Genomic DNA, 14,663 nt, shown 5'->3' with positions numbered 1-14,663 from the left:
GCAGGACTGTTTACTCCACCATCTGTGCACTCATCTTATGCTGGATAAGCATACTACAAATGTATAAGGGAAAGTGGAATAGTAACAGTAACACTTCCTTTGTGTACAAAAAAATACCTCAGAATAAAGAGTGTCATTCAATTCTGCAATAGCTGGGAGGAGATCAAAAGCAGCTGTGATGGCACCAGGGTGATAAATGTATGGAATACCCACTCCATTTCTCCCAGGTGACACACTTTCTAATTCTGAAGGAGAAGCATAAACAATACTTGTACCACTCTTCAAACCAAACGAGTCTGTTGCCATATCAAAAAGATTTTTAATCATCTCGTTTGCAGCAAATAACACAGAGGAAGGATGAAGATCCAAGGAGCCCTCAAAGGAAACTGATGATTGGATGGATTCCACACCAGGCTGCCTGGACAATAATTGCACTTGTTGTGTTGTTGGTGGGAGTTTTCCATCACATCCATGCATGCATGTAATCCTCTTCTTGTTCTGATCTCCTGCAGTAGAAGGTGAAATATTGACAGCATCCAAAGAGAAGCAACCAAGCAAACGGATTGTGTCTGAAAGCCCTTGGAAGCGAATCTGAAAAGTAAGATGAGCAATCAGTGCAGTCTGAGAAGGATATAAACCAAGAGGAATACACCATTATACTTAGTCTATAATTATAGTAATCATGAATGTATACTAAGTCATACAAAAATGATACATTTGGCACTGTTCAAATAAAATAACTACAGTATGTTCCATGATTTGGTTTCATATTGTAAAAGGATATTTTATTTTGAATGAGAATGGTTTAAGATGAGACAGTTTCGAGAGTAGGATATTACCAGTACATGTATGGAAGAAAATTATTTCCAACTAAATGTACACGTAATGTAAGAGATTTGGGCACTATCACAGTACGTTTACACTAAATAATCCAAAAAACATCCTCACCTCATCCATGAAGTTCTTATTGGCTGGATCATCTTGAATAGCTGCGGTCAGTACATGAAATACTGTCCGCAAAAGATTAAGGATTTCTTCACGCTTCACTGGAGAGAAAAAAGAGAAAAGTTTCGTGATTATGCAAGCATGGAAAAGTCGAAGACCCCTCTCTTTCTCAAGGATTTACCTATTTCCGGGTTACAGCACTTGGTCTTTGTATAATTAGGAATTCAAATTTATCATAAACTTACTATTCCAGGACCTATTCCTATTACAGTTCCGATATGAGGCAACATCCTTTTTAATACTCGTAAAAAATCACAAAATATGCAATTAACAGTGAAATTTGTGTTGTCATATTGTATATCAAGAGTTGAGTTACTTACAATAACATTTCCCTAAAAGTTCATAACATCTGAGGATTTGATTGTTTCAGTTGACCCATGCTACACCATTCACATCTCACGCTGCATCTTAACTTAATGTTTGAGCAGTACTGTAGGGACTAGTTTACCCCTGTTTTTGTGAGCGTTAATTTTGTTACTTTGAAATTGCATTTGCGAAAAGCTGTCTTTTTTCGAGCAGCAAGATAGGACTACTCTAGACAATGGGCAGGAAACAGATTGCAAACAGAAAGGAAAATATCATTATACCGGTAATTAACTATTTTACTTCTAACCATAACCACTTTAAACTACATTTCTTGGCTTTTCACAAGTAGTGGCCAGTTTTGAAAATGACAGGAAACATGGCATCAAAGGATTATCCATCTACACTGTGGACAAAAAGTCCTCACCATTTTGCCAGCCAGAGGAGATAGGGTCAGCTAGACTTCCCTCCATGTTTATCAACACAGACATGACATACACAAATCCCCCCACTTCTCTAAATCCTTCTCGTGTCTTGGGGTCAAGGTCAAACACTTTAAGCAATGCATCCAACACATCTGACTTGAGTTTGACCTCTGACTGTGAAGTTGAATGCATCAAGCTAAGCAAAGTACCTACAGTAGAAACAACATTGACATAAATCAAATCAAAGGCCTGCAGAGAACAAAAAATAATGTTATTGGTTACTTTGTAAGAGAAAGTGCAAGACACTGATAAATACCCTGACTGATGATGATGATGATGATGATGATGAGGAGGAGGAGGAGGAGGAGGAGGATGATGATGATGATGATGATGATGATGATGATGATAATAACACCTTTATTTAAGTGCCAATAAATTTAGCACAACAGCACTAACAGGGGCCCCTTATGAAGATAATATTTGTAGCCTCATAATTATTCTGAGAAGCCCTCAAGACAAATCAAGTAGACCAACCACATGTTTGCATAGAAAGAGTAACAGGTGTTCTGCTCTTTGGAGACCATGAGTCAATTCTTTACAGTCTATTTACAAGACAGTATGGTGAGATGATGCCTGAAGGATAGTTTAATCATAGTAACCAAGGACAAGTTATAGTTTGAATCCATTCATTCATTTACCCAGATCATCATTGCCACCACTGAGTATCAATTCTCGTATTATCTTCAGTGCCTCTGTTCTACAGCTAGAGTAAGGAACAATGTCGTGGACACACTGAGCACCTCCACATTCACGAAACATGGCAGCATTTGCGGAGTTATTTTCCAGCAGAAGTCTAAGGCAGCCCATTAAAAGGAAAGGATAATCTAGGACTGAACTGTCTGCTTCATCACAAAAAACCACATCTTGCTCTGAGCTTTCCTTTTCAGCCATACCTAGCGGACAGACAAAACATTAATTTTACAATAACCTGATAATTAATCCAGGTTTGGGGTATAGGTAGATTGCCATTGGGGCAGCAGCAGCCAAGTCAAAATGTGCCAGCAGACAGCGATTTTGCAGCCAACAATGAAATATCTGCCACCTACTAAAGTACATAGATAACAAATTGATGTGAGGTCTACACAAGACCAAAATTAATTGTAACCAAACAATATAATTATATAAACGTTTCTTTTGGTGTCTCAAGCCGAAATTCAAGAAAATATACATGTAATTTGACACAAACGCTGAACAGCAGGGTTACTGGAGCATAGGAAAGGCTTGAACATGAGGTGGGAAAATGAGCCACACGAACAGTCAGCATTCAAAGTTCTTGCAGTTACAAAGTTTAACAAGATGGCATCTAAACGAGCTTGTGGAGACAATTTCACTGCTTCTCCAAAACTTTTTAAATTCTTTCATAAGAACTGATATCAGTAAATGTTGACTTAGAAACCTATATACACTGTACATGTAGTTTTGCAGTTTGATTAAAATTGTTGATTTCGCGAGCACTTTCCCATTAAAGCTACTGGTGGAAAATAACTGGCATTTGAGGAAAAAAGCTCTTGAGTATTGTTATCTGTAAGCTGAAAAAGAGGGGCTGAATTTACCCCTAAAATGTGCCAGATACAACGGTACCATTTGAAGCCGAATTTTCAAAATCTTTCGGGGGAGCATGCCCCGGACCCCCGTACTAGGCAAGGGCTAGATGCCTACCACTCAAAACCATCCTGACTGGGCTGCAGCAGTAACTGTCTCACAGTTTAACCTGTCTTTGTCACAAGTCATGTCTTGCTGTTAACAGATTTGTTTATGGGTAAGTTTAACTTTCATGTATGGCTCAAGTGCCTATTTTCACCTTCATATTTCAACTTACTGTCATATGTATCCTTTAACTCAGTTGAGTACTGTTTCAAACAATTTGTTAGCACTTCCAGAACTCCTACGTCTCTAAAGACTTCTTTGTACTTGGGATCAAAACTCACGATGCGAATCAGAAAACAAAGAGCAACATGATGGCAGTCTGATACACTGTCAGGAAAAAATAACAATAATCAGTGATCTGATGAAACCAATCTCGGGGTCAATTAATCATGATGAAATTACCTTATTTGTACTGGTCAACAACTTTTCAGTGATACACAAAAAAACATAATTAAAGTGGTACTTCCTTCGTGGGCATTTGAAAGAAAAAAGAAAATATTTGATAGTATAAACTGAGTTTATGAGGTGTTCACCCTTTGTCATATTATAGTACATTGTGATTGTGTAATCCTCTCTATGGCCTGAAAACACTGACCCCCAGTCCATGGACTACCTTGATGGACTACCAAAACAAACTACCCCAAAAATACTATTTCAAGTGAGTGCTACTGGTCGTAAGCAGCATCACAATTAGGGCTAAGCCTAAACATCCATTTTATACAGCGTTGGTCAATAGTATTTAAGTCTAAGCAACCATTTTAAAAAGGTTCACTTTCAATAATTACTGTTGTGATGGCCAATTACTTCATGTAAGTGAAGTTAAACTGGTGCAACAATTATTGAAAGCTAACCTTTTTAAAATGGGTGCTTAGAATTAATAAAATACTGTTCACCAACACTGTTTTTAATGGATGTTTAGGCTTAGCACTAATTGTGATGCTGCTTTATACGACCAATAGTACTCACTTGAAATAGTATTTTTGGGGTCTTCCATTTGGGTAGTCCGTCAGGGTAGTCCATGGACTGGGGGTCAGTGTTTTCTGGTGACCCCTTGGGTGGTCAATTCACTTTTATCAACTCATTTGATTCAAACAAATTCTCAAATTGCCACAATGAACTGATGTCCTCTTGGCCATGAGTATGTAACAAACAACTTAAGGTGGCTGAAACCAGTTCCACCACTTTTAAAGACCTTCTTATTAGCTGGGTTATAACCGCTATACTGTATGATGAAACAGCAATGTTATGGTACCAAAATAATTAATTTTTTGAAAAATTTAATAAGGGAGCCCTGAATTGGCTCCTAAGAATTTTTCAAAAGTGAAAGATATATATGAAATACATCATATATTGCACTGCGGGTATGAAATCATACCCGCAGTGCAATATATGATGTATTTCATATATATCTTTCACTTTTGAAAAATTCTTAGTGGGCGCATTTTGTTAAGCAATAATTGGTGTTTCATATGGTCCCATAACATTGGTGTTATGAAACTGGTTCCAGCCACCTTAATTCATCAAAATGGAGAAAAATACATGAATAGGGGACAGTAAAATAATAAAAAATTATTAATAATTGATAAGATAATCACAAAAGAGTGAATTGATCCTTGCACTTATCTGGACAATGAATTTTGAGGAATTGTCTCTTATAGACACCTATAATATTCGGGTGGTTCCAACAGGATTGGAATTCATGACCTCTGTGATGCAGGGCAATGTTCTGTCAACTGAGGTATGAAGCTTCTCAGTTGTGAGCAGGTTATTTGTTGGGATCGTGTGTTCCCATGAAAGGACTTGAAGAATGAAATACTTGAAATGAGTGTATTTGAAGTGTGGGTTATAGACAAAAGAATGAGGTCACCCTGACACTTATCTGGACAATAGTATTGTCTCTTACAGACACCTGGAAAATTAAGGTCGCTCCAACCCGATTTGAATACATAAGGTCTGCAATGCCGGTGCAATAAGCATTGCACTTGCTCAAATTGTGCAGATAAATGCAAGGATCACTTAACTCTTTGGGATTATCTTTGACTTAGAAAATCATAAAATATAATTGAAACATCATTGATAGTACATCGAGACTAATAAGGAGATGTTTTCCATTTGATTTGAATGAAATCAAAAAGGTCTCTAGCAAAGGCAGAATCAAATGAAATTGTACTGTGTTCGGCTTCAAGAACATTTCAGTTGAGTAAAGCTTGAATGAAGGATGCAATAATATGTGTAATAAAAATTGCTTATTAATACTATCTCACCTCTTGTTTTTGAACAAAATGCTCACTGAGATGAGCTCTGGGCAAGGCACCCAGTTTAAATTGCAAATCACCAATTCCAATAATTTGAAAATCCTTTCCTGGACCTCAGTGCCTTTCTCGGGTGCTTTTTCAACAAACAAGGATAATGTATGTTGAGACTGAAGGATGAAATAATTTGCATTATCAGAACAGTAGATGTTCTTAATGCAGTCCAAAATATTAAGGCATAGAAGCTTGTCTGTACTCTGAAAGAAAAAAACAATTACATGTATAATGACACACCATAGACCTTATTCATAAAATAATGGCGGCCAATTTATAATTCTTTTGTCAAAGTGCAAATTAGCCTACCAAGCCTCGATACCATACAGTGAATTGAAAAGAACTTTTGCTCTAAAATGAGGATTGGTAGGCTAATTTGCACGTGGACAAAAGAATTATAAATGTGACTGCCATTTATGAATACGGTCTATTATTATAAACATTTTTTCCCTTCTCTATAATAATTATAGACCATATTATAGTTAAATTACAGGTTAATGAAAATTCAGCTTCACTTTCTTAAAAACTTAATATTAATCTTTTAACTTTGCTTCAAAAAAGCAAATTCAATAGCCACCAGTACATGCCTCTTTTACAGACTGTGGGGTCACACCTTTGTTTGATTTGATCTTTAACCAATAGTAAAATTATCATTAAAATCCTTCTTCTGTTCAAGGTAATGTGTTCTGCTTTAATTTTTTGTTATTATCAAGAATAATTTCTTCTGCTTTAAATCCCTTTGTATGACTGTACTTGTGGGTCAAATACAGCAGGAAAACAAAACTTGGATATCTTAACCCTTCTGCTCCTGAGACTGAGACTTACAGATTTTACTCTGTCTAACGCCAGACGATTTTACTCGTCAATGGGAAACCCCAGAGGAGTGAAAGGGTTAATTCTGGTTAGCCAATACGTGGTTTTGGTTACAGTACTTAGCTACACCACAAACTAGAGCTCTCCACCTTGAGAAACACAGTATGAAGAACTTGGAATGCTTCAATATTTCGGACACTCACTCCTAAAAAACATAAATAAATCATTTTTAACCCTATTAAAATTATGAAAACAGCTGATAAAGGCAATTGCTTAATCTGTTGACTGAGACTTTAAAGTCACCAGTAGGCATACCTCTCTTTCACCTTCAAGAAAGATACAAAAAACCTCATAAAATTATTGTAATTTATACTTTTGTGAGCTGCAACTTTTTTTCAAATTTTAGGATGCTATCAGTTATTCTCCCTGATCATCATCGCAAAGAACTGCCACGTTCGACGCAGTTCAACAAGGTCGAACCGAAAGCACACTATGGCACCTCTGCTTGGCAGCTGCTAAAGTACTGCTAAAAAGTAAGTTACCACCCTCTCGCAAGGTGAGAGTATTGTCTCAAGAGACTCTCGCGAGAAATGTGTGCATGAACGGAAACTTTTCTGAAGATTAACATGTTCATGAAGAAGCTCTCGCTCCAAATTAAACTGAGCACTTGACTCGCGATTGGCGGCAGTGTATTATTGTGAAACTTGTGCATTCCAAATGCGTGTAGACATTCAAATCACCACTCCGCCCGTGAAATCTACGTACCTTGATTCGAAGTTGATGTCAAGTGGAAGAAATATTTCGATAAACTTGCGCTGCAAACTGCCATAAAAATTTATCCTTCAAATTCAAGTTTATCGGGCTCCAATTTAAGAGAAATTTAACAAAAACATTTTGATGACATAACTTTTGCAAAAATGACTTCAAAATGCGTTCTCTTGTTATTACTTATACAGGGATTTCATTTCAGGCCAGAGGCCGGACGGTTCGTCCGGTTGTTTACGATTTCACCGACGTCCCCCTTCGACGCTATAAATTTGTTGGCTACTTTTTTTGCTTTTTCTTCTTTCTTTCTTGGTGGAATTGGATATATCGGAAAGCCATGGGCAGAAGAGACACAAAGCAATCACATGCAATAAATCCTTCAAACTAAAAAAGTCACAATCAATCACTGTATTTTGCTTACTAAATGGAATAATCGATCTGTTGGCATGTCAATTACGCGACATAAAGTCCGAAAACGCAATGTCACAAATGCATTGTCCTAATTTTTGCGAACAAAAAAAGTGCTGGATGTAAAGTGTATTATTTATCATTTTAGGACATGTAGTATAAAAAAAAAACTAGTTTAATTTTTGTTCAAGTCTGAATTTGAATTAAAAAACGATGAAAATATTGTATACAACAATACCTTGTAAATAAGTTCTAGGTGTCGGTAATGTTAGAACTATTCTCGATCTTTGAATGCCAGAATTTTTGCCCAGATTTTTTGCTCATTAGAATGCACTTTGTTTAGTATTTACAGACTTTGCCAGTCAAGCTGGCAGAGCGCCACAACAGCTTGGGCCAATTACTGTGGCCCCCTTTTTTTACCCTCCCAACCATGATACTCAACAGAAGACAGACCACAACACCGGGAACTACGTGCCCTACTCTTAGCGACAAGTGTGTGGGTTCTTTTACGTCCCACAGGATTATAGACATTAATGAAGGGTTGTGAGACGGGACCTCCGGATTATCGTCCTTATCCGAGAAGACTTGAAAGTCTAACCATTTGCAGAAGTAGTTACAAAGGCAGCACTTTCTCCTCAGTTATTTAAAGACCCTGAGCGTTGGTCCAGCCGGAGTTGAACTCACGACCTCCCGCGTGACAGTCCGGTGCTTAAGCAACTGAGCCACCGGTGCGCGTATTAATTTAGTACATCATAGCAAAAACACAAACTATCCAAATTCACTTTATTTCAAACAGAATTTCAGAGATCTGTTTACTACCCCAGCGCAGTAAAAACATGAACTGTTACTCAATTGGCATGATTTCTTTTTCGGTTTTAACAGTACTTATCGTAATTTTGATTCTTGTTTGATGCTCGACTACAGTGTCGTTTTGTCATTTAAATTTGCAAACGTTCGTGTGGCTGTCGGACTTTTATCAAAATTCATGCTAATCTTGCCGCTTCAGTAATTCTCGCAAGACGAGTGTCTCATCTCTGGAGATGAGAGTCTTGTCTTGCGAGAAACGAGACAAGACTGGTAACTTACTTTTGAGCAGTACTGTATATGGTCCACTTACATATGACCTTGGAGCACAGCATACACCCAGCTGGAATCAGCTGTATGTTGTTTGAGGAAGGTGGAAAACTGGAGTACATGTACTTGGGGAAAAACCTCTCTGAGCAGAGTAGAGAGCCAACAAACTGAACCCACACATGGCATCAAATCTGGAAATCGAACGTGGGCCACAGTGATGGGAAGTGAGTGCTCTCACTGTTGTATTCTGTGCTTAACGATAAATCACAACCGCATCCAAGATGCATTTAAGCTCAAAACCTCACTAATAACATTCTCCCACTCTCCTAATATCCCGTATGTCCATCACGTGACCGACACTACATCCCTCCTTTTCTTTACAGAATATAAAGCATGTTCCTTAGTGGTCAAACACAATCCAAACGCTGAGTTCAAATCAATCAGTCGCAGTTAGTCTCAACCCAAAAAAAAACATTGTCCTTGAGGTTCAAGACATATTATACTAATTTTTTTTCCTTTGCAACAACAACTTAGTTCAATCTCCAAGAGCAGATAATAATCACTGTTCACTGTTGATCCCATTCCCCGTAGCAATCCGGAGGGTGTCTGTTGCGTTACAGTCTTCTGTCCATGTCATGATGATCCACCGGTGGCTCTTCTTCATGATCACTACTTTTATCAGGTTGCTCTTCTCTTGTGTTAAATTTCTCTACTTCTGTGACGTTCCTATGGTATTGACCTTTCTGACTGTTTTGCGGGGACTGAATCACCACACTATTACCCTTTCTCTCAATGATTTCATAAGGTTCAGGCTGAAAATTGGTTGACAGCTTGTTCGTCTTTTTCTGCTTTAGAAGCACCTGGTCTCCCACTTGGAGATCGCAAGGTTGAGCACCTCTACTTGTGTCTGCATAAATCTTTGCCTTAGTCTTCTTTTCCCAGTCACGGTCTCATAGTTCCTCATCATTTACTGCTCTCTCGCATAACTCTGGCAGCTTTGTGCATATTCTTCGGCCAAACAATGACTCTGCCGGGCAGACTCTGGTAACACACATGCGAGGTAGTGAACAAGCTCTATCTTCCAATCTTTACCTTCCACTTGTGCGATCCTCATACTCTTGAGCAAACTCCAGTTTTGTCGCTCTACCTCACCATTGGCTTGGGCCCATAATGGCGTAACCTTACGGTGTAGAATGCCATTATCAAGAAGGTACTTCTCAAATTCTTCGGATCAGAACTGCGGTCCGTTATCACTCGTTATGCTCACAGGTAGACCATGGACAGCAAATATTCTCTCAAGACGCAAGATGATCTGGGACGCAACAATTGATGTCAAGATTTCTACTTCATAGTATCTGGTGTAATAGTCAACAACGACCAACAGAGACTCCGCATGTGGTATCCGCCCCAAAAGGTCGAAAGAGTGGGCATCAAAGGCTCTAGTGAAGTAGGTTGTCTGACTAATTGACATCCATGGCAGGACCGAACATAGCGTTCTGCATCTTTGTCTATCTCAGTCTATCTGCAACATTCTCTATCCTCCGCCCTTGCTGGTGGTTCCAACAAATCAATCTGGATAAGGCACCTGCTATGTTTTCACTGCCTGGCTTGTATTGACTGTGTAATCAAATTCTTGCATGGGCAATACCCAACGTTCAATGCGCGCTGGGGGATTTGACTGCTTGGAATACAGAACTTCCAACGGTTTGTGATCTGTTATAAGGTGAAACTTGGTTCCATACAGATAAGTATGAAAGCGCTCGCAGGCCCATACGATGGCTGGCGCCTCTCGCTCAGTTTGGCTGTATATGCGTTCAACGTCAGTAAGGCTGCGACTAGCATACATAATCACTCTGAAGTCACCTCCTTGTTTCTGGGCAAGCACAGCACCCAACCCCACCGGGCTTGCATCAGTATAACATGTGTCACAGCTTCTTTGTCGTAGTATCCTTGAACTTCTGCTCGGATAACTCTTCTTTCATCTTCTGAAAGGCTGCAGCACACTTTTTCATCAACCTTCGCCGCGGTTTTGAGAGACTTGCGAGATCTGGAATAAATCTTCCACTGTAACTCACCAGACCGAGGAACGACCTGACTTCAGAAACAGATTCGGGCTCTCTTGCATCTACCACAGCTTTCACCTTGTCTGCCATCACTCCTACCCCACGGCTGGAAAGCACATGGCCCATGAATGTCAATTCATTCATGGAAAACTGACACTTCTCCAAGTTAAGGGTAAGGCCCCGTTCACGTAGGCACATCATCACCTTTCGCAGTCATTCGTCATGTTGTTCCTGAGTTGCACCATGCACTATGATGTCATCCGAGATGTTATGACTCCCTCAATGTCTTGCAACGTCTGCTGGATGACCTGTTGATACTTTTTCTGGGGCTGATGATATTCCAAACATTAGTTTCTTATACCTATACAGGCCTTTGTGTGTAATGAATGTTGTAATTCCACGAGACTCTTCTGACAATTCAATTTGGTGGTACCCCCACCTTAAGTCCAACTTGCTGAACACTTTACGGCGGTTCATGTCTTAAAGCACTTCGTCGATGGTAGGGATAGGGTACCTTTCATGTTCAACTGCACAGTTCGCTTCCCTCATATCCACGCAAAGTCTCACCTCCCCGTTGGGTTTTGGAACAACCACGACAGGACTGACCCATGAAGACGGCTGTTAACTTTCTCAATGATATCCATGCTTTCCAGCTGATCCAATTTCTTCTCAATCTTGTCTCTCAGACTGAATGGTGGTCTGTGCAGGGGCTGTACCACGGGAGTGGCGTCATCTTTAACGTGCAACTTTAACTGGTACCCTTTTAGCTTCCCTACACCCAGGCTTTTAGCCAGGATTTTGAAAGTGGGAGTCCAAATTTTATTTGGGCCTAGGGGGGTCTGGGGGCATGCTCCCCCAGAAAAGTTTGAAAAATTGAAGCCTCTTAGACGTGATTTCCGCGATTCCGACAGCTGTAAACGTCTTTCAATTTACCTATTAAACCGCTGTTTTTCCTTGATAATTTTACTAAGCTATCCTTTCCTCAACTTACCTTGTTTAACATTGAATTATATTTGGGACAGGAACTCCACTTGTTATGAAGAGTGATTGAAATTTGAAGTTGTCAAGCCATGATTTACACGAAAGAACAGATATGCGTGGCTTTGTTGGTCGAACTGCATTCTGGTCTACAATCTTTAACTATTCACCTACTATTAGTATTCCTAAAGCAATTACGATGATTGCACATGTTATTACACCAAATGGCTATTTTGTTGTAATGCCCACCAGATTTCGCTTGAACAGAGCAGAATACAATCTTGAAAGCGATTACAATAACATTTGTAGCCGCGAGATCGTCTTACCGAGTTGGAAGGCGCGTGATCTTTGACTCATGTCCTCATAAATGCGCGTATTTATTTATAGCAGCCGGCAAAGTAGCCTGGGGATGACTTGGTAAGTCAATATCACTGAACAGCGGCTTTGCCTGTGAAATCGCTTCGCTCAACTTTGATTCATTTGATCAAAACAGAAAGGAAACTCGCTAAAAAAGTGTTCATATAGAAGAAAATACGACAGCAACACTAAAACAACTCTTGAGAGCAAAAAGAAATGTAACTTTTATTAATTTATAGACACTGTTTTGTTACATTAAGCACAGAAGTTCGTAATTCGCCGCCCAAAACAGGCCGTCGAAAATCTCCCATTTCTGAGAACTGGCCGTCCTTTGGACGGCTGGACCGCCGCCTGGCTAAAAGCCTGCCTACACCTTGAAAACATTCTTTAAATTCTTCCACAATGTCACTGCTTATCATATTTATGGGAGTTCCTATTCAGAGAACCCCGAGCTCAGTTGCTGTCTTTCTGCCAAACAAAGGCTGTCCTTTCCCTTCAATCACTACAAATTCAGCTTCACAGACACTTTCGCACAGGACTACTGTTGTCTCAAAACAACCGATAACTTTCAGAGGCTCACAACACCCATAAGCATACAACTTCCGATCGCATTTCTGGGATTTACATTTGATTTTCTGGGATTTCAGCATGTCCTTTTATTACATAAAGTGCTCACACCAGAATCAATAAGCACTTCCACAGATACACCTCCAAGTTGAACAGTTACCATCCCACCTATGTTTCCACTGTCCACAGTGAATGCATACTCATCGTTGTCGCTGTCAACCCTGGACGTGCTGTCACAAATTGAGTTCACACCATACTTCCCCTTTTTTCGCACACCCTGGGATGAGAAGTTTTCCTGGCTTGATACGTTTTTGGTTTGACAAACTGCGGCAAAATGCCCTATTTTATGGCACTTCTGACATTCTGCGTTTCTCGCTGGGCAACATCTATCACGACTGAAATGACCTTCTCTGTCACACTGGTAACAGCTGCCTTTCCCTCCACGTATTGGTCATCGGTTTCCTTATGATAGGCCCGATTTGTTGTTCTTAGCCACACATCGCTTTCAATTGAATATCTACGACCTCAAATGAACGAGCAATTTCTTGGAGTTTCGCTAGTGTTAAATCGGTTCCCTTTATCAACAGTTTTCGCCGCAATTCTGACGATCGGCACTTATCAATGACTTGACCACGAATCGGCTTGTCAGCATTTTCCCAATTGCAGTTTTCGGCTTGCTTTCGTAATCGAGTAATAAACTGATCCACTGTTTCTCCTTCTTCTTGTTTGAGGCTTTGGAAAATGTGCCTTTCGTAGGGCTCGTTTAATTGCGTGCTGAAATGGGCATCAAGAGTTCGCAATGCTATCTGATATTCGTCAACGCAATCATTTTCTCCTTCTGCCGCTCCTGGATCTTGCAAGGTTTCGAACAATTCCTGTACTTCAATTCCGGCACAATATACATGTAATTTAAGAAAACCTTTTTTTCAGTTACTGTTTGTAATTCCTTTTGCGAGGATATAATATTTGAACGCTTTTTTCCATTTTTTCCAACGAGGCGCTACTGATGTAATTATAGCACCTTTGCAATCGAAGGGCAAAAGTCCTCCAAACTCGTAACTTGGTGTTAAAACCAATGTTGTATTCTGTGCTTAACAATAAATCACAACGCATTCAAGACGCATTTAATTAAGCTCAAACCTCACTAATAACATTCTCCCGCTCTCCTAATATCCCGTATGTCCATCACGTGACAGACACTACACTCACCATTGCACCAACCCTGCCCCCCTAATTAAACCAATAACCCATTGCACCAGCACATTAAATTCCACGTGAATGAGACCTTGAGGATGAGTAACTAGTCTTGTCATCAATCAGTCACAGGTGTCACATACATGTACAATGTTACAAAATTATAATAATCACTGAGATCTTACCTCCCCCAAGTGGTTCTGGGACCTGAAATGCAGGATCTTGAAATGGAGCTCCAATGCTCACAAGTGGCCGTAAGGTCACATGACCAATCATGACAAGTGATGACACAAGAAGCGTCACATTCCTACAGGCCTCACGTGCCTCATTCCCTGTCATCTCACCAAGCATCAACAACAATTCTGACAGAAACAAGTAGCCAAGACAACTTCGGAAATCAGCCAGTAAAAAATGAGAAATTTCAGATGAGTCTTTGAGACAACAAACCAAGGTAACAATCATTTCTACAAGTTCCAGGGGATTAACTTGCTGAATCTTCCGCATGTTCATGATGCACTGTGAAAAGCATGATTTACCTGAAAAAAGAAGGCCATATGACATGAGGTAAAATAATAAAAATATAATTTGAGCAAATGAAAAGAAAGGAAACCAACCCTATGAATTTTTTTGTCTCTCCGTGTACAGCCATAAGCTTTCAGCTTCAACAACAATGGAGGTCCTGGGAATGAGGTAGTGAG

At 39.7% G+C, this 14,663-nt stretch overlaps 1 protein-coding gene across 1 annotated transcript in view; it reads right to left on the bottom strand.

Annotated features, from left to right (window-relative positions):
• Positions 1–14,663, bottom strand: part of LOC138033593 (WD repeat and FYVE domain-containing protein 3-like) — a 65,878-nt gene that overhangs the window by 48,686 nt on the left and 2,529 nt on the right. Inside the window, exons 2-9 of the mRNA XM_068881384.1 lie at positions 14,151–14,501; positions 6,709–6,764; positions 5,705–5,949; positions 3,613–3,767; positions 2,432–2,686; positions 1,736–1,942; positions 949–1,046; positions 118–591 (exon numbers count right to left, since the gene is read on the bottom strand). Of these exons, the coding sequence (XP_068737485.1) occupies positions 118–591; positions 949–1,046; positions 1,736–1,942; positions 2,432–2,686; positions 3,613–3,767; positions 5,705–5,949; positions 6,709–6,764; positions 14,151–14,501 (1,841 nt within the window). The remainder of the gene's footprint in view (positions 1–117; positions 592–948; positions 1,047–1,735; positions 1,943–2,431; positions 2,687–3,612; positions 3,768–5,704; positions 5,950–6,708; positions 6,765–14,150; positions 14,502–14,663) is intronic.

Source organism: Montipora capricornis, chromosome 14 (assembly GCF_036669925.1).
Source record: "Montipora capricornis isolate CH-2021 chromosome 14, ASM3666992v2, whole genome shotgun sequence".
Lineage (NCBI taxonomy): Eukaryota > Metazoa > Cnidaria > Anthozoa > Scleractinia > Acroporidae > Montipora > Montipora capricornis.
The sequence above is the reverse complement of the archived record's forward strand: the minus strand, read 5'-3'. Positions and strand labels throughout refer to the sequence as shown.